The sequence below is a fragment of the Chroicocephalus ridibundus genome, chromosome 24 (assembly GCF_963924245.1).
Source record: "Chroicocephalus ridibundus chromosome 24, bChrRid1.1, whole genome shotgun sequence".
Lineage (NCBI taxonomy): Eukaryota > Metazoa > Chordata > Aves > Charadriiformes > Laridae > Chroicocephalus > Chroicocephalus ridibundus.
Genome location: NC_086307.1, coordinates 1751703 through 1776720, shown reverse-complemented (window position 1 = coordinate 1776720; position 25018 = coordinate 1751703). Strand labels below are relative to the sequence as shown.

Below are 25018 nucleotides of genomic sequence, written 5' to 3'. Positions count from 1 at the left end.
GCTGGGCAAAGGGCAACAGGGGGGCAGAAGAAGCCTCAGGGATACATGTGCCTGACCACATCTTCAGCTTCTTAGCAGCGTTTTGGCGCTGCGCTTTTGGCAAGAAGGGGAGACCGTGGTCACTTCTGAAAGGAACCTGTTCTTTACGTGCCCCCTGCGTGTCGGCGAAGACCACACTGAAGCCAATGAGTCCTGTGGCAAGACGTTACCCCACAGAAGAAGGGTCTCTAAGGGCTTCCTTGATGTAGGGAGGCAGAAAACAGGGTCCCAAGGAGAACCCCGGGAAGGACTCGGGGCTTTAACAACCACAAGGACTCAGTTTAGAAGAACCAACAGAACCCGGAGCTCAGGCTGCAGTCACCAAGTGTTAGCACAGTCACCGCGCTAACGAGCGGCTCTGCCTGCTGAGGCTTCACACAGTCCTTAAGGCTTAATTAAGCTTAACAATATTTGGAGGTTACCAACCATTTCCCTTGATCTTTTATGCATGAACTCGGAGGTGGCTTCTTTCCCTGGGTGCAATTCAGGAGGAAGCCGGGAGAGAGCTGGGGGGGGGGGGGGCTCCCTCGCCCACCAGTTTCCCCGCTGCTGTCCCAGGCCCTGCGAAGGCTCTGCCCAGCACATCGCCCCTACTCCATACCAGAGGTCCCCCACCTCACCTATGGGCCTGGAACAGCACACCCCCACCCCCACACCCCCAATCCCCTGCTTATGCCCCCCCCAAAGCTGGGGCCTGCATAGGGACCCCCATTCTCCAAGGCCCTGCCCAGGGCCCCCTCTCGGGTCTCTAGGCTCCACCTGGAGCCCTCATTCCCCTCCCCAGCGCTACTTAGAGGCCCCCTCACCCCTAGGAATGTCCCCCTCCTGGTCCTACTTAAGGTTTCCCCGCCTCATCCCCTGGGCCTACCTGAGGCCTCCCCACTACTCTAGGCCCTGCCTCGGCCCTGCTTAGGGATCCCCTTCACCCCTGGGGCCTGTCTGCTCCCCACTCCTGCCCGGGGAATCCCCCCCCCCTCCACTCTAGGCCCCCCCTTCACCCTTACGGACCTTCCCCTCAGCCCCTAGGGCCTACCTAAGGCTTCCCCACTACTCCAGACCCCCCGCCCAGGCCCTGCATAGGGACCCCTTTCACCCCTAGAGCTCCCCCCCCAATCCTAAGGCCTACCTGAGGCCTCCCCACTAATCCCAGCCACCCCCAGGCCCTGCTTAGGGACCCCCTTCCCTCGCGCAAGCCTACCTACAGCTCCTCCCAGGCCTTGCCTAAGGCGCCCCTCACTCCTCGGGCCTACCTGAGGCCTCCCTTAGGCACCACCCTCCCCTCCTTCCTCAGTCCTGGGCCCTAAAGGTGCCCCCCCAGCCCTGGGGGCCCCTTTCTCCCCGCTAGGCCCGGCCCTGGACCCTCAGAGTCTACCTGAGGCGTCCCCGTCCCCGTCCCCGTCCCCGTCCCCGTCCCCGTCCCCGTCCCCGTCCCCGTCCCCGTCCCCGTCCCCGTCCCCCCCCTCCAGGCCCTACTCAGGATCACCCTTCGCCTCCCGCGGCCCCTTTAAGAGCGCGCGGCCCCGCCCCCGCGCGCGGTGACGCCACCGACGCGCGGCGCCCGCTTCCTGCCCCCACCCCTCCGCTCCCCCCCCCCCCCCGCCCCCCTCCCCCCCCCCCCCCCCGCGGCGCCGCGGTGACACCGAGCAGGAAGCGCGCGGCGCGGGCAGAGCGCGAGCCGCCGCCGCCGGACGCAGCGCCGCCATGAACGGCAAAGGCAAGTGGGGACCGGGCCCGAGCCGCGAACCTCCTCCCCGCCCCTCAACCCTGCGCCTCACCGGCAGCGACCACCCGCCCCTCCCCTCCGGTTCCCCCCAACACACACACACACTCCGGGCAGCGCCGTTCCGGGACGCGGCGCCTTTAAGGGCGGCGCCGCAGCGCGTGACCGCGGGAGCGGGCCGGGGCCGGGCGGCCAATGGGAGCGGGGCGGCGGGGGGGGTGCGCGGGGTCGCTATAGCGCCGCGCGCGCTCGGCCCCGCCTTAACCCTGTGAGTGCCGCGCGCGCCCCCACCCCCCCTCCGCGCCGTGACGTAGGGCGGGGGGGTACACGACGTGCTGCCCACGCGTGACGTCAGGGGACCCCATTCCATGCGGGGAGGGCGAGACGAGGTGGGGAGACCCACCCCATCCCCCGGTGACGTAGGGGATCCCCCGGGTGACGTGAGGAGGACCCCAGTAGGAGCTGGAGTGAGAGGGACCCCCCGCGCGTGACGCCAGGGGGACCCCATTGGAGGGGGGAGCGCTGAGGTGAGGGAGACACCCCCCCCCCCCCGACGTAAGGAATCCCCCGCATGACGTCAGAAGGGACCCCATTTTATGGCAGGGCGCAGGACCGGCCCCCCCCCGCCCCGGGTGACGTAATGGCGGGTGGGGGAGAGCCCAGCCCCACGGGGGGGACCCCGCTGCCTGGGGGGCAGCTGGGGACACACACACACACCCCCTGGGTGACACCAGGGACCCCCTGGGTGACGTTGGGGGGAGGCCCCGGGGGGGGAGACCCTTTCGTTAGGGGGGGACCCACCTTGGGGACAACATGGGGGCAGCTGAGGGGGTTGAGACCCCCGAAAGGCCCCGGGCGGGGTTGGGGGGGGGGCGCAGCAGGGAACGGGTGCCCCTGGGTGACATTGGGGACCCCTTGGATGATGTAAGGGGGAGGGCCCGGGGGGGAGACCCCCGTGGGACAATATGGGGGCGGTTGAGGGGGTTCAGACCTCCCGAAAGGCCCCGGCCGGGGGGGACAACGGGGGGGACACCCACCCCTGGATGACACTGGGGACCCCCTGGGTGATGTAAGGGGGGAGTGGGTGAGACCCCTTCATTATGGGGGGGGGGGAGATCCCTGTGTGGGGCCTGGGGACACCCCCAGGGGACAACATGGGGACAGCTGAGGGGGCTGATATCCGCCAAAAGGCCCCGGCTCGGGGGGGACAGGGAGGGGACACCCCCGGGGGGCTGCAGTGGCTGAATAGGCCTGTCCCGGCTGGGGGGGATGGGGGGGACACTGGGGGGCTGGGGGACCCCAGGAGCCCGTCCCGATCCCAGAGGAAAGGGGCTGAATTTGGGTTAAGAATTGGCGATTCTGAGCAGGGGCCGCGACCCAGGGGAATTTGGTTGTATTATTATTATTATTATTATTATTATTATTATTATTATTATTATTATTATTATTATTATTTATGCTTTGCCAAACTTCCTGCTTTCCCACTGCTTCCAGTTCCGGAAAAAAAAAAGCCGTTTTCACTCTCGGTTTTGTTTTTGCCGGGGACCGAAATGCCAAGGGCGGGGGGAGTGGGGTGGGGGGGCGATGGCCCGGGCGGGTTCACAGACGCCGATACCCCCTTCTGCTCACGTGATAAATTAAGAAACGGGGATTGCCGATTAAAAAAAAAAAAAAACCAAACACCCCAACAACCCCTCAGTGTCCCGGCCGGCGCCGTTTCCGCCCCGCGCTGACTCCCCCCCTTTTTTTTTTTCAGGACCGTACCCCCCCCAGCCGTCCTACCCCATCCAGTCCCCCGCCGTCTACCCCCAGACTCTGCCCCTTCCGCAGCCGCCGCCGTACACAGACGCGCCTCCGGCTTATTCCGAGGTAGGGACGCTTCTCCCAAGGTTTTATTTCCTTCTGAATAAGTTTACAGCTGCAATATTTTTTTTTATTTTTATTTATTTTTTTTTCCATCTGGAGGGTTTGTTTGCTGCTGGTGTCGCTGGCGCGGCCGTTTGTCCCCAGTTTCTCGTTTACGAGATCTGAATTAGCCAAAGTGACAAATGTTGCCGAGCTTCCCCTTGAGTTAAGATGACAAATGTAGCTCACCTGTCGCTGTAAAACTCATCTGCGATAATCACTTTTAATTGGATTCTTGCGGGGGAAGAGGGGGGAACTTTCTCCAACCGTGGGGAAAATGTTCTTTTGCCACAACCCAGAGGAAACGCCCGGGGAAGGGGAGTGCCTTGCGCGAGCAGGAGGGTGAAAGTCCGCGTCGGGGCTGATGCTTCCACAGCCAGGCTGAGCAACCGCTGGGGGTGGGGAGTAGGTCATAGAAACAGAGAATGGTTTGGGTGGGAAGGGACATTAAAGCTCACTCCAGTTTCCCCCCCCTGCCCTGGGCAAGGACATCTTCCCCCAGCCCAGGTTGCTCCAAGCCCCGGCCAACCTGGCCTTGAACCCCTCCAGGGATGGGGCAGCCACAGCTTCTCTGGGCAACCTGGGCCAGGGGCTCACCCCCCTCACAGCCAAGAATTTCTTCCCCAGATCTCACCTAAATCTCCCTCTTGCAGTGTAAAACCCTTCCCCCTCGTCCCATGGCTCCCCTCCCTGCTCCAGAGTCCCTCCCCAGCTTTCCTGGAGCCCCTTGAGGGACTGGAAGGGGCTCCAAGGTCTCTGCGGAGCCTTCTCTTCTCCAGGCTGAACCCCCCCAGCTCTCTCAGCCTGTCCCCACAGCAGAGGGGCTCCAGCCCTCCCAGCATCTCCGGGACCTCCTCCGGCCCCGCTCCAACAGCTCCGTGTCCAAGTCTCTAAACTTGCACCGCCTGTTTTTCCCCCCCCCCTTTCCCTCACAGCTTTACCGTCCCAGCTTCGTGCCTCTGGGGGCTGCCACCGTCCCCACGATGTCTGCGGCGTATCCTGGCGCTTCCGTCTTCCTGCCCATGGCCCAGTCCATGGCCGTGGGGCCGATCGGCTCCTCGGTCCCCATGGCATATTACCCCGTGGGACCGGTGTATCCTCCGGGCTCGACAGTCCTTGTCGAAGGTGGCTTTGATGCTGGAGCAAGGTTTGGGGCTGGCGGAACCCCCAGCATCCCTGTGAGTATAAATGTGCCCTCAAAACCCTGCGGGCTTCAGCGTTAGGGGTTTGCAGGCGGTGGCGGGGGCGAGAAGAGGGCCTTTGTTGTCGGAGAGAAACATATTTCTTCCCCGATCCGTCATTTGGGAGAAGAGTAAGCTCCTACTTTCCCGCTGAGGGTTTGCTGCCTCTGGCCAACCTGCCTGCAGCCGCGTAGGCTCGCAGGTGGTTCTGGCTCACAGCAAAGCCATCGCGTGGCCAGTGCTAGCCCCGATTTGGCTGTGGGGCCATGCTGTGATGCGCTTCGGGGGGAGGCGAGCCAGTGGGGCTGCTTAGCGACCCGACTTCCCCTGGCCCCAAACGCGGCCTTGGCCTCTCCATGCTCCAGTGGAGCTGTGGGAGGTTCCCGCTCCCCGGGCCGTTCCCCTCCGTGGCTCGTGGCCGCGTGAAGGTGGTGCTCCCCGGCTCGCAGGCTCCTCTGCGTGGGCAGAAAGCCGGGGTCAGCGCGTGGGCTGCGGGCTCTGAAAAGAGAGGGCAGGGCACGGACGAGGAACCCGGCGTCGCCCATCGGCTCCTGGCCTCTTGTCGCTCAGCCTTTGCTTGGTAGAAAGCGATGGGGACGTCGACTGGGAGGTTTCTGCGTCCCCGTGGTGGCTTTGTGCCGCCTCCTGTGGTGACACCGACCTCGGCTGATCCTCCCGCCTCTCCTTTCTCTCTCTTCCAGCCCCCCCCTCCTGGCTGTCCCCCCAACGCCGCCCAGCTGGCCGTGATGCAGGGAGCCAACGTCGTGGTGACGCAACGGAAGGGAAACTTCTTCCTGGGAGGCTCAGATGGCGGCTACACTATCTGGTGAAGGAGGAAGGGGAAGGGGGAGGGAGAGGGGGGGGCTACATTTGTGTAAGGAAAGACATCACATACCGTCAGCACTTCTCACGATGTAACTGCTTTAGTCCATATTAACCCGAAGTTGCAGATTAGGCACGCAGCGGTGAGGGGTCTTCCCGGTCCGGCGCCCGGCCGCACAGGCACTTTAAAACGAAGCAAGAAACCGTGTTAATGGTGACGGCGCCTCTGTTCAGAACAGGGCGGGGGGGGGGTGGGTGGTGGTGGTGGGATGGGATTAATTGGCAAAACGAACGTGAGCTCGGCCTCCCCCCTTTCGTTTCACTGGAGTAACACCGCGGCGCTGGGCTTTTATTAACGGGCTGCCTGGACGCTGGCTCTGGGGAGGGCGAGGGACCTCGGTGGCGGTCGCGCCGGTCCACTGGTCCCAGAAGCCACAAAAAACCCGGCCGGGTTTCCCCAGCGAAGGTGCTGGGTAGAGCAGAGGGAGGCAAAATTCACTTCCCGGCAGCGGGGAGGGCACCTTGGCGCTTCTTTTTTCCTGACCTCACTCTCTGACGGATCCCTGGAAGCCCTCTGTGCTCACCTTCGCCCGCCCTTCTCCTCCAGGAAGGTGCGCGGCCGGCGTCTATCATGGGATTTATTTTTATTTTTTATTTTTTTTTTTATACACTCCAAGTAATCTTGGATTTCTTTGCACATTAGATCTAATCAAAGCCATGCTTTGGTGCCAGAAACACAGCGCGACTCATGCTGGAACATTTCATTCGATGCTAACTAGGCTTTTAGAACGATGCTTATTAAACAAACTTCTTTTTTGGGGGGGGCGGGGGGGGGGTGTTTTTGGTTTTTTGGGGTTTTTTCTTTTTTTTTTTTTTTTTTTTAATTCAACCTGGTGTCTTGACACCAAAACTCCTTAAGGCTGTTGTTCAAACAGAGAGGGCTGGTTACCATCTGTCCAAGGGTGTGTAGCAACTATCAATCAACACGCAAATTAGCTCGGTTAATGGCTTGTTCCGTGAACGCGTACTTTAAAAATGACTTGGGTAGAATGAAGTGTTATTAGGGTTAAGAAGAATATTTCAGGGATCCTCAGTGTTTTGGTTTTCGTTTTGTTTTCCGCAGAGAGAAAAAAAAAAAAAAAAAAAAGCTCAGATTCAAATATATTTTATCTCGAGGTTTCGGTTTAATCTAAATCCGTGTCTTGTCTATGTTGTGTTTAACCATACGACTGACTGTTATGAAAGTTCAGCATTACGTCTCTCTCTGTATACACTGTGGTGCACTTACCTTGTGGATTTTTTTATACTAAAAAAAAAAAAAAAAAAAGTAGAATAAAGACTATTTTGAAAATTTGAACAAAATTTGAAGCAAATTGGCGTTCGACCTCAAATAAAACCCATTGGCTCCTGCCCATCGCGAGCCTTCGGGTTTCTTCACTTATTTCCTCCTCGCTGCTGTTTTGTGAACTTCTTCCTTTTTGGCAGCTCGCTCTTTTATTTTTTTTTAAGTTTTTGATTGAAAGGAGGAACTGCCCTCGCTGAGGCAGCAGGGGAGGGACGGCTGGAGCTGCTCCTGGCCCCAAAACGGAGGAAAACCGATGTGTCGGTGCTAAAAGTGGCTCCGGGATGAAGCAAACCCGCTCCCGATTCCCCGAACCCTGCGAGATCAGGCGCCTCTCGGGGCAGGGATGAGTTTCTCTGCGTTTTTAGGTGATGACGGGGCTTTCCCTCGCTCGCCCCATCCATCCGGCTATTTTACGTGGCGCGCTTAACCTTACCCTCCACATTAGCCATGCTAATTACCCCACCCCCGACCCGTCCGCGGAATAATTTAATTGTTTGGTGAGATACGGCAAAAGAAATGAGCGACTCGGAGCGTTTGTCACCGGGCTGTATTGGGGTGCGGCGAAGGGAGGAGACGCGGGGGGTGCGGGCGTCCTCCCCGCCCTCCGGGCAGCAACGGGCAAAGCTCCGCCACGCACCGGTTTATTTTTCCTTCCGTGCTTGGCTTAATAAATTAAGGAAAATAACAACAACAAACAACAATGACAACAACAACAAAAAGCAGCTTGTAGATTCCCCCGGCTCCAGGAAATTCGGGTCATTTGGACCGGAGCGCGGTGAAAAAGGAGCGCGCTGGGGCTTAGATAAAATACTCTTCTTTCTCTTTGGATGGAGCATCCTCCATCTGCACCGAGACGTCGGTCTCTGCCGCCGGCTGCTCGTAGGTGAGGTAGCTGCCTTTGTTTCTGTACAGGTAGATGATGATCACCACCAGGACCGTCAGCAGGGTGAGGAAGACCAGGGTGATGACCACTACCGGGGGAAGGCAGAGAGAGGAGCAGGGTTTAGCCCCCAGAGGTCCATACGGAGCCGGTAAATGGGGAGGATCCGGCAAGGAGAGCCCCCTACCTGCGATGACCACGGTGTTGGCGTCCTCATGGAGAGGTGGGGTGTGAGCCTTCTTCAGGACAGGGGTTGTGAGCTCTTCTTCATCATCAAAGCGGGAGAGAGGGAGAGGGGAGAAGGTGAGCCAGGCTGGTTCCGACCCGGCTGGACGGGGCTTGTGGTGGCCCCGGGCAAGCTCTGGCCGAGGATTTATATGGCAAAGCCGTGCTGGGACGCTCACCTGCAGTCAGAGGGGGCTGATCTCCTTCCATCGCATCGGCTCCTTCCAGGCGAAGGGCTGGGATCCTTCAGAACTACTCCAAAAAAAGGATAAAAGTGACAAAGTCGCACCCGACGCCCCAAATGGGCTGCCGGCGGCGACGCAGCCGAGGTTTTATTCGGGCTGGGGCATGCGGGAAGGCGGGGAAAAACCAGCCGCCGACTCTGCAATTCGCTCTCAAACTTCGAGAGCTTCAAATTGCCCCGAAATCCTTGGGAATCCTCCCGTCGGGGTCCCCCGAGGTCGATGCCGCAGCCGGCCCAGCGGCCGCCAAACCGACCTCGGCGGCTCTGCCCGAGGTGGCTGGAAATCTTCGTAAAAACCATCCCCCCCCCCACCCCCCCAAAAAAAAATAATGCTGTTGTGCAATGGCTCCGGTGCTCGGGCACAAGTGACTCAGCGGCTCTGCGGAGAGACGCCGCTAGATGTCAGGAGCAAATAAAAATTAATTTTTTGTGATTTTTTTTTTTAAGTAGAAAGAGGAAATTTAACCACGGGAGCGTGGCTGGGGGCCAGGAGCGCGGCTGTGCCGTGCCGGCGGGACGCGTCTCAAGAGGACGAGGTGATGCTAACCTTGTCGGCGACCTCCCGGCTCTTGGAAATTTTGGAAATGGGGAGGAATTTTGGAACCGGGGAGGAAGTTCTCAGGGTCTGGCCCTGCCCTGCCTGTCCCACCGTGCCCTTGTGACTCGCGGCGCTGCCGGCTGTTTGCAAACCGTCCCTCACGACAGCGGGTTTTCCTTTCCAGTGCTACCGGGGAGGGGGGGGAAAAACTTCCCCACTTACAGTCACGGGAATTTGGGAAAACAATTTCCCCCCGCCTTTCCCGGCAGCGTTTAGGGATGGTTTTGGGACGCATCTCCCGCCACCCAGGGACGGGGAATCTCGAGCTCCCCCCGACCGCGACAACTTTCCCCCGGCTCAGTCTCGGGCTGGTGCAAGCCACAAACTCATTAAAGCTTTGCTTCAAACCCAGCTTTGCATTAAATATAGTTTTACTTTAGACCCGGCTTTGCATTAAATATAGTTTTAATTTAAACCCGGTTTTGCATTAAACACAGTTTCGCTTTAAAGCCGGCTTTGCATTAAATATGTATTTTCTTTAAACCCAGCTTTGCATTAAGTGTGATTTTTCTTTAAACCCAGCTTTGCGTTAAATCCATTTTTTTTCTTGAAACCCAGCTTTACATTAAATCCAGTTTTTTCTTGAAACCCGGCTTTGCTTTCGAGCCCGTCGGGCTCCTCCGGCAGCGACGTCCCTTCCCACAGGGCAGCGGCTGCTGCTCGGGCGGCTTCGGGGTAATAAATCGGGGAAGTTTCCCCCCCCCCAAAATCGTAAGATTGGGATTTAAGGGAAAAGGGGAAAAGGCGCTGTTTGATGGAAGGGGAGCTGATTCAAGCCGGGTGCCTCGGAGGTCGGGAAGCGGTCGGAATTTCCAGTGGGAAACACAAACCAGTTCCGTGCCCGCGGCACCCGCGAAATGGGGTCCTGGGACCCGCCGAAGGTTTAACCCAAAATTTAGGTGGGGGAAGGACTCGCTTCGGCATCGAAACGGCGGCGGTTCGGGAAAGCGGAGCTTCCCGGGGAGGGACGCTCTGCCCGGATCCTCCCTCGCCGCTCCCGGCCTGGGATCACGGGAAGGAACTCGCCAAAACCAACCGGGAAGGAGCCGCCTGCTCCACGGCGCAGAAAAACGCGGGATATTTTTGGGGGTTCCCTGGCTGGGCCGGGATGCAGCCCCCGGGCACCGGCAGGGGATGTGCCGGGGTGGGGGGGGGAGCTGAGGGAAGGGGGGGACTCCCTTTTCCAGCACGCCGGATCCCTGCGGATCTCCCCGGGGTTTTTAAAAGCGACGCGGGGGGTTGTTGAAAACCCAAACCCACCCCACCCTCCGTCATCTTCCTCCTTCTTGCTCGCGGGACGAATCGCTCGAGCGCCGTTCCCACAGCGCAGCCCTCCCCCCCCTCCCCCCCCGGCTCCGTGCCCCACAGCTCCGCCGGGCACAGCCTGCCCTCGGGGACGCTCCCTTCCCGGTCCCATTCCCTTTCCCATTCCTTTTCCCATTCCCATTCCCTTTCCTATTCCCTTTCCCATTCCCATTCTCTTTCCCATTCCTATTTCTATTCCCATTTCCATTCCCATTCCCATTCCCTTTCCCTTTCCCATCCCATTCCCATTCCCGTTCCCTTTCCCTTCTTTCCTATTCCCATTCCATTACCTTTCCCTCTCCCTTTCCCATCCCATTCCCATTCCCCTTCCCTTCTCTCCCATTCCCATCCCATTCCTTTTCCCATTTCCATTTCCATTTCCATCGCATTCCATTTCCCTCTCCCTCGCCCTTTCCCTTTCCCATTCCATTCCCATCCCATTTCCCAATCCCTTTCCCTCTCCCTTTCCCTTTCCCATCCCATTCCCATCCCATTCCCATTGCCGGCAGATGGAGGACGGGATGAGCAAACCCTCCCCGCATCCTGCTCACCCCCATTTCCCCTCCGTCACCCCGGCAGCGGCATTTTGTCGTGTCCCCCCCCCACCCCGCCGTGCCCCACTCTGCATTCCCGCCGGATTTTCTCCCCATGGTAGGATCAGGCCTTTCCCCTTCCCTCTTCCCCCCCGAATTCCAGCTGGAAAACCCCCAACCGAGAGCCGCCATTCCGCCTTCTCCCCCAAACCAGCCGCGCTCCGCGGCCAGTGGCACGACCCCGGTGCCTCCCGGTGCCAACCCACGCACCCAACGCGGCCAAACCCCCCCCGCCCCGACCCCCTGACTCCCGGGGGACGGCGACTTTTCGCTGGGGGTCACCCCAGGAGCTTTGTGTGTCCCCCGTCCCCCCCCCCCGCCCCAACCCTGGCCCTTACCTGCACCCGCGGTGCCGGGGGCGAGCGGCTGCCGGCACCATGTGCGGCTCCGAGTCTCGCCCCGGCGAAGGCGTAGCCCTTTTCCTGCCTCACCTTTCCAGTTCGGCTGCAGACGACAATAAAAACCCAGAAAAAAAAAACAACAAAAAAAAAACCAACCCACCCTCCGCCATTAACCCCTGGCTCGCTGGGCACCCAGCCCGTCACCCTGCGTCAGGCCGGCCGCACGCCGGGGCGACGATCGGCAGCGGGGTTTAGCTTCGATACGGGATGGCGGGGAGGGGGGGTGTGTGTCTGTGTGTCTGTGTGTGTGTGTAAGTTTCCAGCACGACGGGGGGGGGAAAATTAGGGGTTCGGTTTGGGGTTTTTTGTTGGGTTTTGGTTTGTTTTTTTTTTTTTTTTTTTTTGCACGGCAGGCAGCACATTTTCCCAGAGCCGGAGAAACCGGCTCGACGCCTTTTCCCTGAGTCACCGCAAGGCGCCCAGGCAGCGGCGTTGGGTGCTGGGGGAGAACGGGGTGACAAATCCCTCCGGCACCCGCCTTCGGATGCTGGTGGGACGCCCCCCCCACCCCCGCCAACCCGGTGTTCGCGGCGACCCCCCTGTCCCCGCGATGGGCTTTTGCCAGACAGCAATTTGGCCCCCGATGGCGTCTTCACCTCCCCCTCTCGCCACCTTTTCTGCCCTCGGCCTTTATTTGGGACGGGACGGAGCGGGGGGGGGGGTGGGAAGCACGGTACAGTTACGGGGAAACACAATAATCTGCCCGTGGTGCCATAAAACGCCCGTTTTCCACCCAGGGCGCTGGGCTCACAGGGAGGTGAGGGTCTCGGTGGGGTCCTGGGGGGGGGTCGCTGGTGGGGAGGGGTCCTGGCTCGTGTCCTGCTCCGCCGTCCCGGGACAGCCTTGCTCCTGGGAGAGACACGGAGGTGACGCCGAGCCAGGTGAGACGGAGACTTGGTGCTTCGGTTAAACAGGACCCGAGTCTGGCCGGGGCCGGGGGTCGGGTCGGCGTCTCCCCCCGCAGCGCTGCCGCACCCACCTCGGTGCCGGAGGGGGAGCCGCCATCCCCGGTGCTGCTCGATGCCACCTCGGGAGCCACCTCCAGCCCCATCTGCCAGCGGAGGAGCGTGGCACCCGGCTGGATTTGTCCCATGGACCCCCCCCTTGTCCCCACATCCCCACCGGCCGCCCCCCAGCAGGGGTTGGGACCCCGAACAAGCCAGGCATCCCCTTGCCGTCATGGGACAGGGATGTGGCCCCCGCCGTGGTGTCCCCTCTCCTGGCACCAGGACGTTCTCACCTGAGTTTCGGCCGCCTTTGGCTCGAGGTCCGTTGCCTCCACGCTCTCCTTGGAGTCGCTGCGGTCGCCCGCGGCATCGTCGAGCCGGCACGGCTCCTGCCTGTTACTGGGGGACGCACACGCCGTTGCCTCCACCACGGGACCGGGGCCATCGGAGGGGACAGCCGGGGCTGGGGACGGTGGCTCCGTCCAGTCACCATCGGTGGCCATGCCATCCGGCTGACGGGGGTCCCCTGCGGTGGCCTCCAGCCCGGCCATGGCTTCATGCGGCTCCGGTGGCGCGGTGCTGGCAGCCTGGGCAACCGCCTCGGATAAAATCAGCGATGCCAGGGAGGCAGCGATGCCCTCGGCCCCCGCCTGCACCCCTCCGGTAGCCCCCGGTGGCTCCGGACCCTGGCTTTCGGTGAGCCCAGGGGGGCCAGTGCCTGGTGCCACCGATGTCCCCTGCTCGTGGGACGGAGCTTCGGGGCCGGGGCCGGGCTCTGGACCCTCCTCACTGGAGACTGACGCCGTCTCCGACAGGGACCTGCCGCTGGCGGGGGAAGCCGGTGGTGGCCCGGGGACGGCAGCCCCCAGGTCCCCGTTGGAGACGGCGTCGGTGGCACCGCTGCCCTCCCCGGGGGACGCCGCCGCCGCCTCCGCTTCCACCACGGGCTGCCAGTCGGGTGCCTTCCCCGGGCAGGGGAACATGGCCGGGGGGCTGACGGGCGAGGAGATGACCAGCGAGCGCCGGTTGCTGCGTGGGGGGAGGACAGAGGGGGTTAAAGCCCCCTCCCGCACGTCCCACAGGCATCATCATCCTTGGGGGGGGGGGGACACGTGGCACCACGCCGCCGCCGCCCTGGCTTGGCCGGTGACTCTTCCACCAACTGCCCTCAACCCGGTGTTGGGAGCTGCTCGCCCGTCCCAGGACTGGGGGCTGCTTTTTGGGCCGGGGTGGCGGGGCGTGGCGGGGGGGGGCGATTTGGCCACTCGAAGCGCCCCCCCCCCACCCCCCCCACCCCCACCCTGTCACGGGCGCTCGCCCGCTCGTTTACCTGGGGACGCCCTTAATGATGAAGACTTTGCTGGAGTGCTGCTTCTCCAGTTTGCTCATCACCTCGTAGAGGTCGCGGTTGAGCTGCGGGGGGGGAGAGAAACACATCAGGGGATACACCCCCCCCGGCCCAAGCACCCCCCATCCCCCGGCGGCACCACCGACATCCTCAAGCTGCTCTAAATTATTAAGTGAAACGAAGAGCAGCGAGGACCCGGCCACCAGCGTGGCCGGAGCAGCCGGGGATGGCTACAAGGCTGCTGGGGGGGGCGGGGGGGAGAGAGGGGAGGGGTGTTTTGGGGTGTCCCCCCCTTTGCGCCCCCCCCCCCCACCTTGCTCATCTCCTTGTAGAAGACATCGCGGAGGTTGGAGATGTTCTGGAAGATGGTCACGTAGCAGGCGATGCGGCTGCGGGAGGGAAAAGGCGGCGGGAGGTGGGGGGGGCAAGGGGGGGGGCAGGGGCCGGGCTCAGGGTGCCGAGCACCCATCGGGCGAGGACCCGTCCCCCCGCGGAGACGGCGAACGGCGATTCGACCCTCGGGACGAGGACGAAGTGGCCCCGGACATGCGTCCCCGCGGCCACCCGGCTGCAGCCGCGGCTGTCACAGCCACCCGCGGCCCCGGGGGCCACCACCGTGTCACCGCCACGGCCTTTCGGGAGAAAACCCCACTCCTGCCCCGCCACGGGGGTAACGGCATGTCCCCGCCATGTCCCCCAGCCCCTGTGACACCCCCAGCCCTGCCATGACCCCAGCCCCACAACGTCCCCTAGTCCCATGACGTCTCCCACCCCCTGCAATGTCCCCCAGCCCCACGATGTCCCCAGTCTCACCATGTCCCCCAGCCCCTGTGACACCCTCCCAGCCCCACGGTGTCCCCCAGCCCCACGATGTCCCCAGTCTCACCATGTCCCCCAGCCCCTGTGACACCCCCAGCCCCAAGATGTCCCCCATCTCCCCATGTCCCCCAGCCCCTCCAATGTCCTCTGGCCCCTGTGACACCCCCAGCCCCAGTGACACCCCCAGCCCTCTGATGTCCCCCAGCCCCACAATGTCCCCAGTCTCACCATGTCCCCCAGCCCCTCCAATGTCCACCGGCCCCTGTGACACCCCCAGCCCTCTGATGTCCCCCAGCCCCAAGATGTCCCCCATCTCCCCATGTCCCCCAGCCACTCCAATGTCCCCCAGCCCCTGTGACACCCCCAGCCCTGTGATGTCCCCCAGCCCCTCCAACGTCCCCCAGCCCCACAATGTCCCCAGTCTCACCATGTTGCCCAGCCTCTGCAATGTCCCCCAGCCCGTGACACACCCCCAGCCCTGTGATGTCCCCCAGCCCCAAGGTGTCCCCCGTCTTCCCATGTCCCACAGCCCCTGTGACACCCCCAGCCCCTGTGACACCCCCCCAGCCCTCTGATGTCCCCCAGCCCCACAATGTCCCCTGTCTCCCCATGTCCCCCAGCCCCTCCAATGTCCCCTGGCCCCTGTGACACCCCCAGCCCCAGTGACACCCCCAGCCCTGTGATGTCCCCCAGCCTCTCCAATGTCCCCCAGCCCCTGTGACACCCCCAGCCCTATGATGTCCCCCAGCCCCTCCAACGTCCCCCAGCCCCACAATGTCCCCCGTCTTCCCATGTCCCCCAGCCCCTGTGACACCCTCAGCCCCTGTGACACCCCCCCAGCCTCTGTGACACCCCCCCAGCCCTCTGATGTCCCTCAGCCCCAAGATGTCCCCCGTCTCCCCATGTCCCCCAGCCCCTCCAATGTCCCCCGGCCCCTGTGACACCCCCAGCCCCAGTGACACCCCCAGCCCTGTGATGTCCCCCAGCCTCTCTAATGTCCCCCAGCCCCACAATGTCCCCAGTCTCAGGATGTCCCCCAGCCTCTGCAATGTCCCCCAGCCCCTGTGACACCCCCCCAGCCCTCTGATGTCCCCCAGCCCCAAGATGTCCCCCAGCCACTCCAATGTCCCCCGGCCCCTGTGACACCCCCGGCCCCTGCGACACCCCCTCAGCCTTGTGATGTCCCCCAGCCCCAGGACGTCCCCCGTCTCCCCACGTCCCCCGGCCACTCCAATGTCCCCCAGCCCCACGATGACCCCCGTCTCCCCACGTCCCCCGGCCCCAGTGACACCCCCAGCCCCGCGATGTCCCCCAGCCCCGAAGTGACCCCCCCCCCACCCCGGTACCTGCCATACAGAACGGGCAGCTCCTCCCGCAGGTCCTTATTCAGGTCTTCAAACACGGCTTGGGCTTTGTTAAACTCCTCCTCGGCCTGTGGGGAGGGATTGGGGGGCGGGGGGGGGGCCGTGGCTTTGCCGGCACACGGCCGGGATTGGGGCGGGGGGGGGCGGGGGGAGGGAGCTGAGGCTGGGGGTGGGGGTGAGGGTGGGGAGGGGGTGTCAAACCTTGGCGATTTTGGCCTCGTCCTTCTTCTTGGCGCTCTGCAGAGCTTCCAGGTGGTGCCGGGCGCTGTCGTAGTCCACCAGCTTACGGCCCCGCTTGGCGATGCGCTCCTGCCGGGGGGGGGGGCACCGTCAGCCAGGATCGGGCCCTTTGGCAAGCCCTCCCCCCACCATCCCCTCAACACCCTACGGGGTGCCGGGGGGGTGGGGGTTGAGGTGGGGGGGTTACCTTAAAGTCCCCGAACTGAGCCAGGTAGTTCTCCATGAGCCGCAGGGCCTGGTCGGCCAGTTTCGCCTCGTAGTCGTCCCACAGCAGGTCGTTGCTCTGGGGGGGGGGTGTGGAAAAAAGGCCGGGGGGACACACACGGACACACACACACGACGACGGGGGTATAACACCCAGATTCCCACCCTCCCCCCCACAACCTCCCCCCCCCACAACCTCCCCTCCGGCCCTACGTGCCGGGCTGCATCCCCAGGGAACTCCACCCCCCACCCCCCCCACCCCTGGAGGGGACCCTTGGGGACAGCGCGGGGGGGGGGGGTGGGGGGGTGGCAAGTCCAGGGGCTCACATCTGCGATGGCTTTCAGCTCTTCGTGACCCCCCCACTCGGGGCTGTAAATCTCCTGCAGCGTTTCCGCCACTTTCCGGGAGCTCTCGTGCATCACTGCCGCCCGGCAAGAACACCCCGGGTTATTCCTCCTCCTCCTCGCCCGTTATTATTTGTTATTTATTTATTATTATTATTTGTTAGGATGCGCTGGTATCTGTTATTATTTATTCTTTTTACTATTTATGATTAAAGCCCCTTATTTATTACTTCTGAATATGTGTTATCGTTTGTTATCTATTAGTATTTTATCATTTATTATCATTTATTATTATTTATTATCATTTGTTATCATTTATTATTTATTATCGTTTATTATCGTGTATTATTTATTATCATATCTTATTATTTATTATAATTTATTATCAATTATTATAATCTATTATTTGTTATCATTTATTATTGTGTATTATTTATTAGCCTTTATTATTATTTATTAGCCTTTATTACTATTTATTATTATTTTTATTAGTTATTATCATTTCTTATTATTTATTATCACTTATTATTTATTATTATTCTTTATTAACATTTATTAACATTTATTAACATTTATTATTATCTATTATCCTGGCTAAGACAACGCCGAGATGCGCAGTCGCCTCCCGGCTCCTCCGTGGTGCCTCCCCGGGGTTTTTCCCGGAGCATTTACAGGATTGGGGGGAAGCGGGGGGGTGGGTTTTGGGGGGGTTTTTGGGGGGGGGGGGGGCGTACCTTTCACCGCCCCCAGGAAAGCCTTGAGGTCTTTGTAGAGTTTATTGCCTTCGTTCTGCAAAGCAACGCGGCGACGGGTCAGGGACGTCCCCCAAGGACCCGCGGGGATTCCCGCCATCCCTCCGGAGACGGAGGCACCCCGGAGCGGCAGCGGGGGCCCAGGGCTGGCGTAGGGGTGTCCCCCCCCCCGTCCCGCTTCTTTCCCCGCTGCCCCGGCGGCAACCTGCTGCAGCTGGAAGTTGTACGCGCTCTGCTCGAACTGCTCGTCTTTGGTTTCCACCGTTTTGCCCAATTTTTGCAAGACCTGGGACGGAGAGAGACGGAGAAGCGGGAAGAGCCGTCAGCCCCGAGCTGGGCGCGTGGGAACGTCCCCTCGGGGGACGCTGGGGGTCCGGCAGAGCCCACCCAGAGCCGGGATTCGCATGGGGGCTGCAAAATTCCAACACATCCCTCGGGGCTTTTATTTTTTTTTAGAGGAAAACGGTGACTTTTTGGGTGCGAACTCCTCGCCCTCCCCTGTAAAACCCCACAGGTGCAGCCCTACGGACCCCGAAGCACCCAAACGTGACCGTGGCTGCAGGGGAAACCCTGGGTGCCGCCTCGCCGGGCACCAGCGACACCGTGCCGAGGATGAGGACGGTCTGAGACCTCCGGAATCGCCGTCGCGGGAGCGCGAAGGGGCCTCGCCGGGCACCAGCAACACTGTGCCGAGGATGAGGACGGTCTGAGACCTCCAGAATCGCCGTCGCAGGAGCGCGACGGGGCCTCGCCAGGCACCAGCAACACCGTGCCAAGGATGAGGATGGTCTGAGACCTCCGGAATCGCCATCGCAGGAGCGCAATGGGGCCTCGCCGGGCACCAGTGACACCGTGCCAAGGATGAGGACGGTCTGAGACCTCCGGAATTGCCGTCGCAGGAGCGTGGCGGGGCCAGGGCCGCACAGGAGGGAGGTTTGGGGTGTCCGGGAAGAGGTTGACCCCCCCCGGGAAGCGGCCGGAGCCTGGCCAGGGCTGATACAGCCGCGGGGGAGCTGAATTTAGCACCGAGCCCCAGCCAGGAAATCCGACGGCGTGTGGGTTTGGATGAGGGAGGGGAGACACACACACACTTCACATCGCCCCCAAAATGGGAGTCGCCGCCTGCTTTTTTTGGGGAGAGAAAGGGAAAGAGACGCCCCTGAACCGCCCCAAAACAGCCCAGAATTGCCCCGTTTCTGCCCGCTTCCGGAGCCCTTCCCCCTCGCTTCCTGCGTGGCCGGTGCAGGCTACGCCAGCGCTCCCGTCCCCGTCCCCACGCCGGGTCCCGCTGGGGGCCGTCACCTCCCTCCAGCCCCAGGGACCCCGTGCCAGCAGCGCACGGTCCCCCCCCGCAACCTCTGGAAGGTGTTTCGGGTGGAAAAAAAAAAAAAAATCCCACTTTTAGAGTGCTTGGGGGAGGTTGGGGAGATGCCACCAAGGCCATGGTGGAGCAACCATGACGTTGACCCAGAAGCGCCCGAATTAACACCCTGTGAGCACCCGTGGGCGCCCAGCGGTGCCCGTTGTGCCACCCCCTCGGCACCACGCTGGGGAAAAAAACCAAACCTTCAAGGATAAAAGAAAATATGGGATTTCGGGCGGCGGGGCAGGGGGGCTGGGGCGTCGCGCCCTACCTTCTCCTGCGCCCGGCTGAACCGTTTCTGGACCTGCTTGGCGAAGAGCCCGGCTCCCCCGGTCTTGCCCTCGGCCATGGCTGCAGCTCGGCTCCCGCTCGTCGCCGCGCGCTGCGGTTCGATGTTTTTTTGCTATGGAGGAAGTTCGAGGCGAGGCAGCTGCCGGCATCCGCCGAGCACCCGGGCACCCACCGCCACCACCCCCCCGGAAAGGCTCCCCCCTGCGCCCAGCGCCGTGGGTGGTTCAAGCGGGCGGTGGGGAACGCCGGCGCCCGCCTCTTGACTCTTCCACCGGCGTCTGGGTTTGGCTTTAAATTTGGCGCTCGGTGCAATTTTGGTGCCGGGTTGGGGTTTTTTTTGGCCCCCGTGTCAGGTGGGGTTGTGGCATGGCTGGTTCCTCCAGGATCATAGGATTATAGGATGGTTTGGGTGGGAAGGGACCTTTAAAGGCCACCTAGTCCACCCCCGGCCCTGGGCAGGGACACCTCCCCCAGCCCAGGTTGCTCCAAGCCCCGTCCAACCTGGCCTTGAACCCCTCCAGGGATGGGGCAGCCACAGCTTCTCTGGGCAACCTGGGCCAGGGGCTCACCCCCCTCACAGCCAAGAATTTCTTCCTCAGATCTCACCTAAATCTCCCTCTTGCAGTGTAAAACCCTTCCCCCTCGTCCCATGGCTCCAATCCCTAAATGCCATCCCTGGGGGTGTTTAAAAGCCAGGCGGACGCGGTGCTGAGGGACGTGGGTCAGTGGTGGTTTGGGCAGCGTTGGGTTGATGGTTGGACTCCATGATCTGAAAGGTCCCTTCCAACCCAGGGAAGTGGTGGAATCGCCAGAGTCACAGAACAGTTTGGGTGGGAAGGGACCTTAAAGATCACCCAGTGGCACCCCCTGCCCTGGGCAGGGACACCTCCCACCAGCCCAGGTTGCTCCAAGCCCCGGCCAACCTGGCCTTGAACCCCGCCAGGGATGGGGCAGCCACAGCTTCTCTGGGCAACCTGGGCCAGGGGCTCACCCCGCTCCCGGTGGAAAAGACGGGACGCAGCCGTGGGGCGAGGCGGTAACAGCCACCGAACCCGACATCTCTCGTTTAAAGGAGGTCATTTTTGGAAGAGAAACGGAGCTAGCGGCGGGGAAAAATCCCACCGGATCACCCCGCATCCCTCCCTCTCCCCCCTCTATCTCCAAGGGCTCCATCGCTGCCCACCGAGGGCATCTGTGGTGTTTTCCCCTTTCCCATTATCCCAAGGATTTCCCGGCTGCCCCGAGAGCGTGGGGCCGGGTGCTTTTCCCCGCAGCTCTTTCCTAAGGCATGAGGAAGAGGAGGGGGACGCGGGCGAAAGGACGCTCCGGAGTATGGGAGGGGGAAACAGGTGCTGAGGGATGGAGGAAAAAACATCCACCAACGCGCCGGATTGAGGAACAGATTTTATTGACACCGGCTACGGGTTTTAAACCCCTCCGAGCGAAACGCGGGGCAAGATGACGTCCATCGCCCGAGCCGGGGACTGGGCTCTTCTCCTGCCGCTGCTCAGTTCTGGGCGATCACCTGGAAGGAGAAGAAAAGCGACGGTTGAGCCGAGCGGGGGCAGCGCCGCCGCGATGGGTGCGACGATAGTGCCGGGTCTCGGCCCCCAGCCCCGCTGCCGCCTTACGCTCGAGATCCAGGAGATGTAGGCGGAGACGCGGGTGAAGACGGTGGGTTTGCGCTCGACGTTGCAGCCCATACCGGAGACGAAACTGGTGACACCGTGAACCTGGTACTGCCCGTTCACCGCGCAGTGGAGGGGACCGCCGGAATCGCCCTGCCGGACCCAGGAAGCCGGGGTGAGATGGGAAGAACGGGGACGCCGGTGGGATGTCAGGGGAGGAAAAAATGGGACGCCGGGGCCGTACCTGGCAGCCGGAGCGTATGCCGTCACCGCCGGCACAGACCATGGTGGGCCTGACGGAGGAGCCCCAGTAGGAGGGGCTGGAGCAGATCTGGTAGTCCACCACGGGGAGGTAGGCCTGCAGCAAGACGCTGGAGAGCTGCCCGTTGGCTGCACCCAACCACCAAGCGCCGGTTAACGCCACCCTGGCAAAGACCTGCCGGACCCGCACCCGCCACCCAGCCCCCTTTGCCCGCGGAAAATCCCCCCCCCGCCACCCCCAAAACCTTGGCGCGATCCCACCCAACGCCGGGCAACTCCGTGCCCCGAGCCAAGCCCGGCGTGATGCCTCCTGGGACCTCCAAGGGCTTAAAAATATCATTCGGCTGCTCGCGTTTCCCATGTTTTTGGGGTGTTTCGGGGCCGGGGGCGGCCCCTCAGGCACTCACTGCGGGTGAGACCCCAGCCCGTGATGTAGCAGGGGTAGTTGTTGGGCAGGATGGTTCCCTCCTGGGGCAGGACCGCCAGCTGCACGTAGGAGTTCAGGGTGGCGTAACTGGCCAGGCGGATCAGGGCGATGTCGTAGCTGGCGAGAGGAGGGAGAGGATGTTGCAAGGACACCCCCATCACCACCACCACCACCCCCCCTCCGCTCCCCAGCGATGTTCCCCCCAAATCCCCCTCCCCGCCGGCGTTACCCTCCGGCGACGTTGTTGCTGTTCCAGTAGGGATGGATGATGATCTTGCTCACGCTGAAGGTCTGCTCGGTGCCGTCGGCCCTGTTCAGGTTGTGTTCCCCAGCCACCACGCGGAAGTTCAGGGCGCTGCCGGGAGGGGGGAAAAAAAACCAAAACACAGGATCAGGCCCCGAATTAGGATTATTTCAGGAGTGAGTTGATACAGAAAGGGCCGGTGAAGAAGAGGATGCTCCCAGAGATGGGCTGCGCAACCACCCCGGGTGGAGGAGCAGCGAAGACCTTGAAGGACCTTTGCTCTCTGGGTCGAGGCGGCCAAAATTTCTCCTTGGAAAGGATTTTGGGTGGAAAAATGGAGGGGAAGGCGGGGGTCCCCACGCCTGCTCACCGATCCACGCAGTGGGCCGCTGTCATCACCCAGTTCCTCCGGATGAGGGACCCTCCGCAGGTGTGGTGCCAGTTGCCACCGGAGTAATACTGGAGGGAGATCTGGGGAGGGGGGGGAAAGTGAGGCGCGGGGTCGGGGGGGGGTGTCTCACTGAGGTTCCCATGGGATTTTCCGGCTGCCCCCGGGAAGGACCCACCTGGGAGGGCCAGGCGTGCGAACGCGCTTCGGTCCCACCGACCACCCGCTGGGCCCCATCGAGGTCCTGCTCGGAGCAGCGTCCTGCGGGAGACGGAGGACGGGGAAGATGGAGGGGGCGGCGGGGAGAGGGAATCGCTAACTCACCCCCCAGGGGTGGGGGGGGGGAAAGGGGGGGTCGCCGCCAGCTAACGAGGCCGATGGCTTCCCGCCGGGGACGGGGACCCACCGCAGAGGGCGAGGGCGGCGAGGAGCACCAGCTGCAGCATCATCTCGGACCACGGCGATGCGGCGGCGTCTGAGGCCGGGGCTCCGCGTCGCTGGTGGCTTTAAAGGGGATGGGGAAGGAGGGACGGGAAGAAAAGCAGGTGGCGCGGCCTTGGTCCCCCTTCCAAAACACACACAAGGCCCCCCGAGGTCAGGGCTGAAAACCCTGGGTACACCCCAAGTCTCGCTCGGCTTTGGGCAGGCAGCCCAAATCCACCCCCCCCCGCCCCACCCCAGGAGCGAGGGGGCGGCATCCCCCTCCTCTGCGCATCTCGGGCAACGCTGTCATGAGTTTAGCCCGGTCTCGAGCCCCAGGGACGAGCCCCGGCCACGGTTCTCTCGCAGGGCGTGTAGCCACGGGCTGCCTCCGAGAGTTTTATCTTTCTCTCTAAGAGCTTTAACAGGGGAACGGTGCCCGCGTCGCCCCCGGGCTGGGGAAATCGAGGCAAACGCGGGGCAAAAAAAAAAAATATCGTCCCCCCCCCCCAACCCAGGACAGGGGGCAACCGAACGGGGACTGGAGGAGACCTACATGGGGCGTTTTGAGGTTAAATGAAACACCAACATGTTTCGGAATAAAAAAAAAAAACCCTGATTTCTGGCCAAAATGGTTTTATTTTTCCCCCTTTTCAAAAGAAATCAAGGGTGTTCTTGGGGGGGGGGGAGCGGGGGTGTGAACCTGCAGAAAGGAGGTTTTTGCTCCGCTCACGGAACAGTGGATGGAAAACGGCACGTGTGATAGCGGCGGTTATCGGTCCAATCATTTAAAAAAAGAAAAATACGGAAAGAAAGAAAGAAAAAAAAAAAAAAACAAAAAAAACCCCACACCTGCTGCATTTCTGCTCTTATCTCCAAGGAAAACACGAGATTTCAGGGCTAAAACGTCTCAAAATAATCACTTTTGTGTTTTCTGGGTGCAGAAGGTGGCGAGGGTCAGCAGCGAAGTCTCCGCCCCGGCGCGGGGATGCCCCGACTCCGGTTTTGACCCACACCAAATTTGACCCCTCGTTGCAAAAGCGGCTTTAAATCCACTTTTGGGCTGCAAAAGGCAGTTTCCAGGGCAAGAAGAGGGAAAGAAATTAAATCGGAGGAGCTCGGAGGAAGCCGGAGCCGGGACGGCGGTAAAATAAATCGTGTCTTTATTTGAGGTTGCGTATCCCAAAGGCACGTTCTCCCACCCCCGCCCCACTTCCAGGAGGGGTTCCCCACACCCCCCCCCCCCCAAGTATAAATGAAATGGCAGCAAAAGTGGCAGCTTTTGGGGTTCTTTGGGCTTGAAGAAAACCGGGGGGGGGGGGAGGGGGGGGGGGGGTTTGGCGAGAGCCTCTCCGGGAGGATGCTGCCGCGGGAAAAACCTTCCTCCGGATCCGCATGAGCAGAATCGCACCAAGGAATCGTCATCATCATCATCCAAAAAAAAAAAAATAAATCTAATTTCCCCCCCGCCCCCGGCCCCGGCAAGGAGACACAGCTCAACTTCTCTGCCCCCCCCGGCCAGCAGCGATGGATGGACGTGGGTTTTGTGAAGGCTGAATCCAGACTCCTGACCCTCTGGAAGCGAAGTGGAGGGACTGGCAGGGGGTCTCGGGGCGGGGGGGTTGTGCTTTGGGCAGGAGAAGGCCGGGGGGGGGGTTACTCCTCAGCCCCAGCCTGTCTCCGCCGCGGTGTGGTCCCTGTGGCCTGTCCTCTGGCTCTCGGACCTTCCTCAGGTCTCCGTGGCCTCGTCGCGCTCAGGGGGCGATGGCACGTTGCCTCAGCCACCGCCCGGGGGGGGGGGTCTCGAATGCCCCTCGGATGCCCCTCGGATGCCCCTCGAAGGCCGGCAGCCACGGGCACAGGGCCCACCGGGGGCTTCTTGTCTTGCGTTAATGACCCCCGAGTGTGGGGCGCGCTCCCGTCTCAGAAGCTTCCGGAGAGGCCTCTTCTTGCAGCACCGTTCCCGTCCCAGGGAGCAGCTCTATCCTCTGGCCATCTACTTGCACGGACCGGGATTTCTTCCCTGCATCCCTGCGTTCAAAGGTTTTGAAGCCAGGCTTCCCGGTCCCAGTCACGATCCCGATCCCGATCCCGATCCCGGTCCTGGTCCTGTCCAGGTCTCCATCTTGGTTCTGATCTGGAGCTGATGGTTGGACTCGATGATCCCAAGGGTCTTTTCCAACCTAAATGATTCTATGATTCTATGATCCCGATCCTGGTCACTGTCCCAATCCCAGTCCCTCCTCCCTGGGGGGGTGCACAGCGCCGAGCACCACCCGTCCCGATCCCGATCCCAATCCCAGTCACCATCCCGCTCCCCTGGTCACTATCCCAGTCCTGGTCCCTCCTCTCCGGGGAGATGCACAGTGCTGAGAACCGCCTGTCCCGCTCCCAATCCCGATCCCAGTCCTGTCCAGGTCCCGATCTCGGTCCCGATCCCAGTCCTGATCCCAGTCCTGGTCCCGGTCCCTCCTCCCAAGGGGGGTGCACAGTGCCAGGCACCGCCTGTCCTGCTCCCAGTCCCAGTCCCAATCCTGGTGCCGAACCCAATCCCGATCCCAATCCCAGTCCTCATCTCGGTTCCAATCCCAATCCCGATCCCGGTCCCTCCTCCCTGGGGGGGTGCACAGCGCCGAGCACCGCCCGTCCCGATCCCGATCCCGATCCCAGTCACCATCCCACTCCCCCGGTCACTATCCCGATCCCAGTCCCTCCTCCC

General features: G+C 61.9%; 4 protein-coding genes across 7 annotated transcripts; 1 reads left to right on the top strand and 3 right to left on the bottom strand.

Annotated features, from left to right (window-relative positions):
* The first annotated feature begins 1663 nt into the window (after positions 1-1663).
* On the top strand, positions 1664-6850 carry DAZAP2 (DAZ associated protein 2). Its single transcript, XM_063359334.1, has 4 exons — positions 1664-1753; positions 3516-3628; positions 4600-4842; positions 5547-6850. Exons 1-4 carry the CDS (start codon positions 1741-1743, stop codon positions 5673-5675), a joined length of 498 nt encoding a protein of 165 aa, XP_063215404.1. The 5' UTR covers positions 1664-1740; the 3' UTR covers positions 5676-6850.
* Positions 6776-11322, bottom strand: SMAGP (small cell adhesion glycoprotein). 2 transcript variants are annotated; one of them, XM_063359335.1, is made up of 4 exons: positions 11196-11322; positions 8297-8369; positions 8080-8157; positions 6776-7983 (listed from the first exon to the last, which is right to left on the bottom strand). In XM_063359335.1, the coding sequence occupies exons 2-4, from the start codon at positions 8325-8327 to the stop codon at positions 7811-7813; spliced, it is 282 nt and encodes a 93-aa protein (XP_063215405.1). In that variant the 5' UTR covers positions 8328-8369; positions 11196-11322; the 3' UTR covers positions 6776-7810. The 2 variants fall into 2 exon arrangements, with proteins under 2 accessions (XP_063215405.1, XP_063215406.1); XM_063359336.1 differs by having other exon boundaries at positions 8080-8154; positions 11196-11321.
* Positions 11323-11434: 112 nt separating this feature from the next.
* BIN2 (bridging integrator 2) lies at positions 11435-19101 on the bottom strand. Of its 3 annotated transcripts, XM_063359325.1 has the most exons (12): positions 18912-19101; positions 17483-17563; positions 17260-17314; positions 16508-16602; positions 16164-16259; positions 15938-16045; positions 15719-15804; positions 13867-13942; positions 13536-13618; positions 12499-13234; positions 12238-12309; positions 11435-12107 (listed from the first exon to the last, which is right to left on the bottom strand). In XM_063359325.1, the coding sequence occupies exons 1-12, from the start codon at positions 18987-18989 to the stop codon at positions 12006-12008; spliced, it is 1668 nt and encodes a 555-aa protein (XP_063215395.1). In that variant the 5' UTR covers positions 18990-19101; the 3' UTR covers positions 11435-12005. The 3 variants fall into 3 exon arrangements, with proteins under 3 accessions (XP_063215395.1, XP_063215394.1, XP_063215396.1); XM_063359324.1 differs by having other exon boundaries at positions 11435-12309; XM_063359326.1 differs by lacking the exon at positions 12238-12309.
* Positions 19102-20329: 1228 nt separating this feature from the next.
* CELA1 (chymotrypsin like elastase 1) lies at positions 20330-22514 on the bottom strand. Its single transcript, XM_063359333.1, has 8 exons — positions 22286-22514; positions 22058-22140; positions 21862-21962; positions 21477-21602; positions 21228-21364; positions 20804-20949; positions 20563-20712; positions 20330-20456 (listed from the first exon to the last, which is right to left on the bottom strand). The coding sequence occupies exons 1-8, from the start codon at positions 22326-22328 to the stop codon at positions 20439-20441; spliced, it is 804 nt and encodes a 267-aa protein (XP_063215403.1). The 5' UTR covers positions 22329-22514; the 3' UTR covers positions 20330-20438.
* Positions 22515-25018: the final 2504 nt, after the last annotated feature.

Coding starts and splice junctions, on each gene's coding strand:
- CELA1 (XM_063359333.1), bottom strand. CDS start 22,328: ATGATGCTGCAGCTGGTGCTCCTCGCCGCCCTCGCCCTCTGCG. Junction 21,963..22,057: donor CGCACGCCTGGCCCTCCCAG/GTGGGTCCTTCC, acceptor CCCCCTCCCCAG/ATCTCCCTCCAGTATTACTC. Junction 20,713..20,803: donor GCATACGCTCCGGCTGCCAG/GTACGGCCCCGG, acceptor TGGGTCCGGCAG/GGCGATTCCGGCGGTCCCCT.
- DAZAP2 (XM_063359334.1), top strand. Junction 3,629..4,599: donor CGCCTCCGGCTTATTCCGAG/GTAGGGACGCTT, acceptor TTTCCCTCACAG/CTTTACCGTCCCAGCTTCGT. Junction 4,843..5,546: donor GCGGAACCCCCAGCATCCCT/GTGAGTATAAAT, acceptor TCTCTCTTCCAG/CCCCCCCCTCCTGGCTGTCC.
- SMAGP (XM_063359335.1), bottom strand. CDS start 8,327: ATGGAAGGAGATCAGCCCCCTCTGACTGCAG. Junction 8,158..8,296: donor TCAGCCCCCTCTGACTGCAG/GTGAGCGTCCCA, acceptor TTGATGATGAAG/AAGAGCTCACAACCCCTGTC. Junction 7,984..8,079: donor CAACACCGTGGTCATCGCAG/GTAGGGGGCTCT, acceptor TTCCCCCGGTAG/TGGTCATCACCCTGGTCTTC.
- BIN2 (XM_063359324.1), bottom strand. CDS start 18,989: ATGGCCGAGGGCAAGACCGGGGGAGCCGGGCTCTTCGCCAAGCAGGTC. Junction 17,315..17,482: donor ACAACTTCCAGCTGCAGCAG/GTTGCCGCCGGG, acceptor GTTGCTTTGCAG/AACGAAGGCAATAAACTCTA. Junction 13,943..15,718: donor CTGCCCGTTCTGTATGGCAG/GTACCGGGGTGG, acceptor TCCCTCCCGCAG/CCGCATCGCCTGCTACGTGA.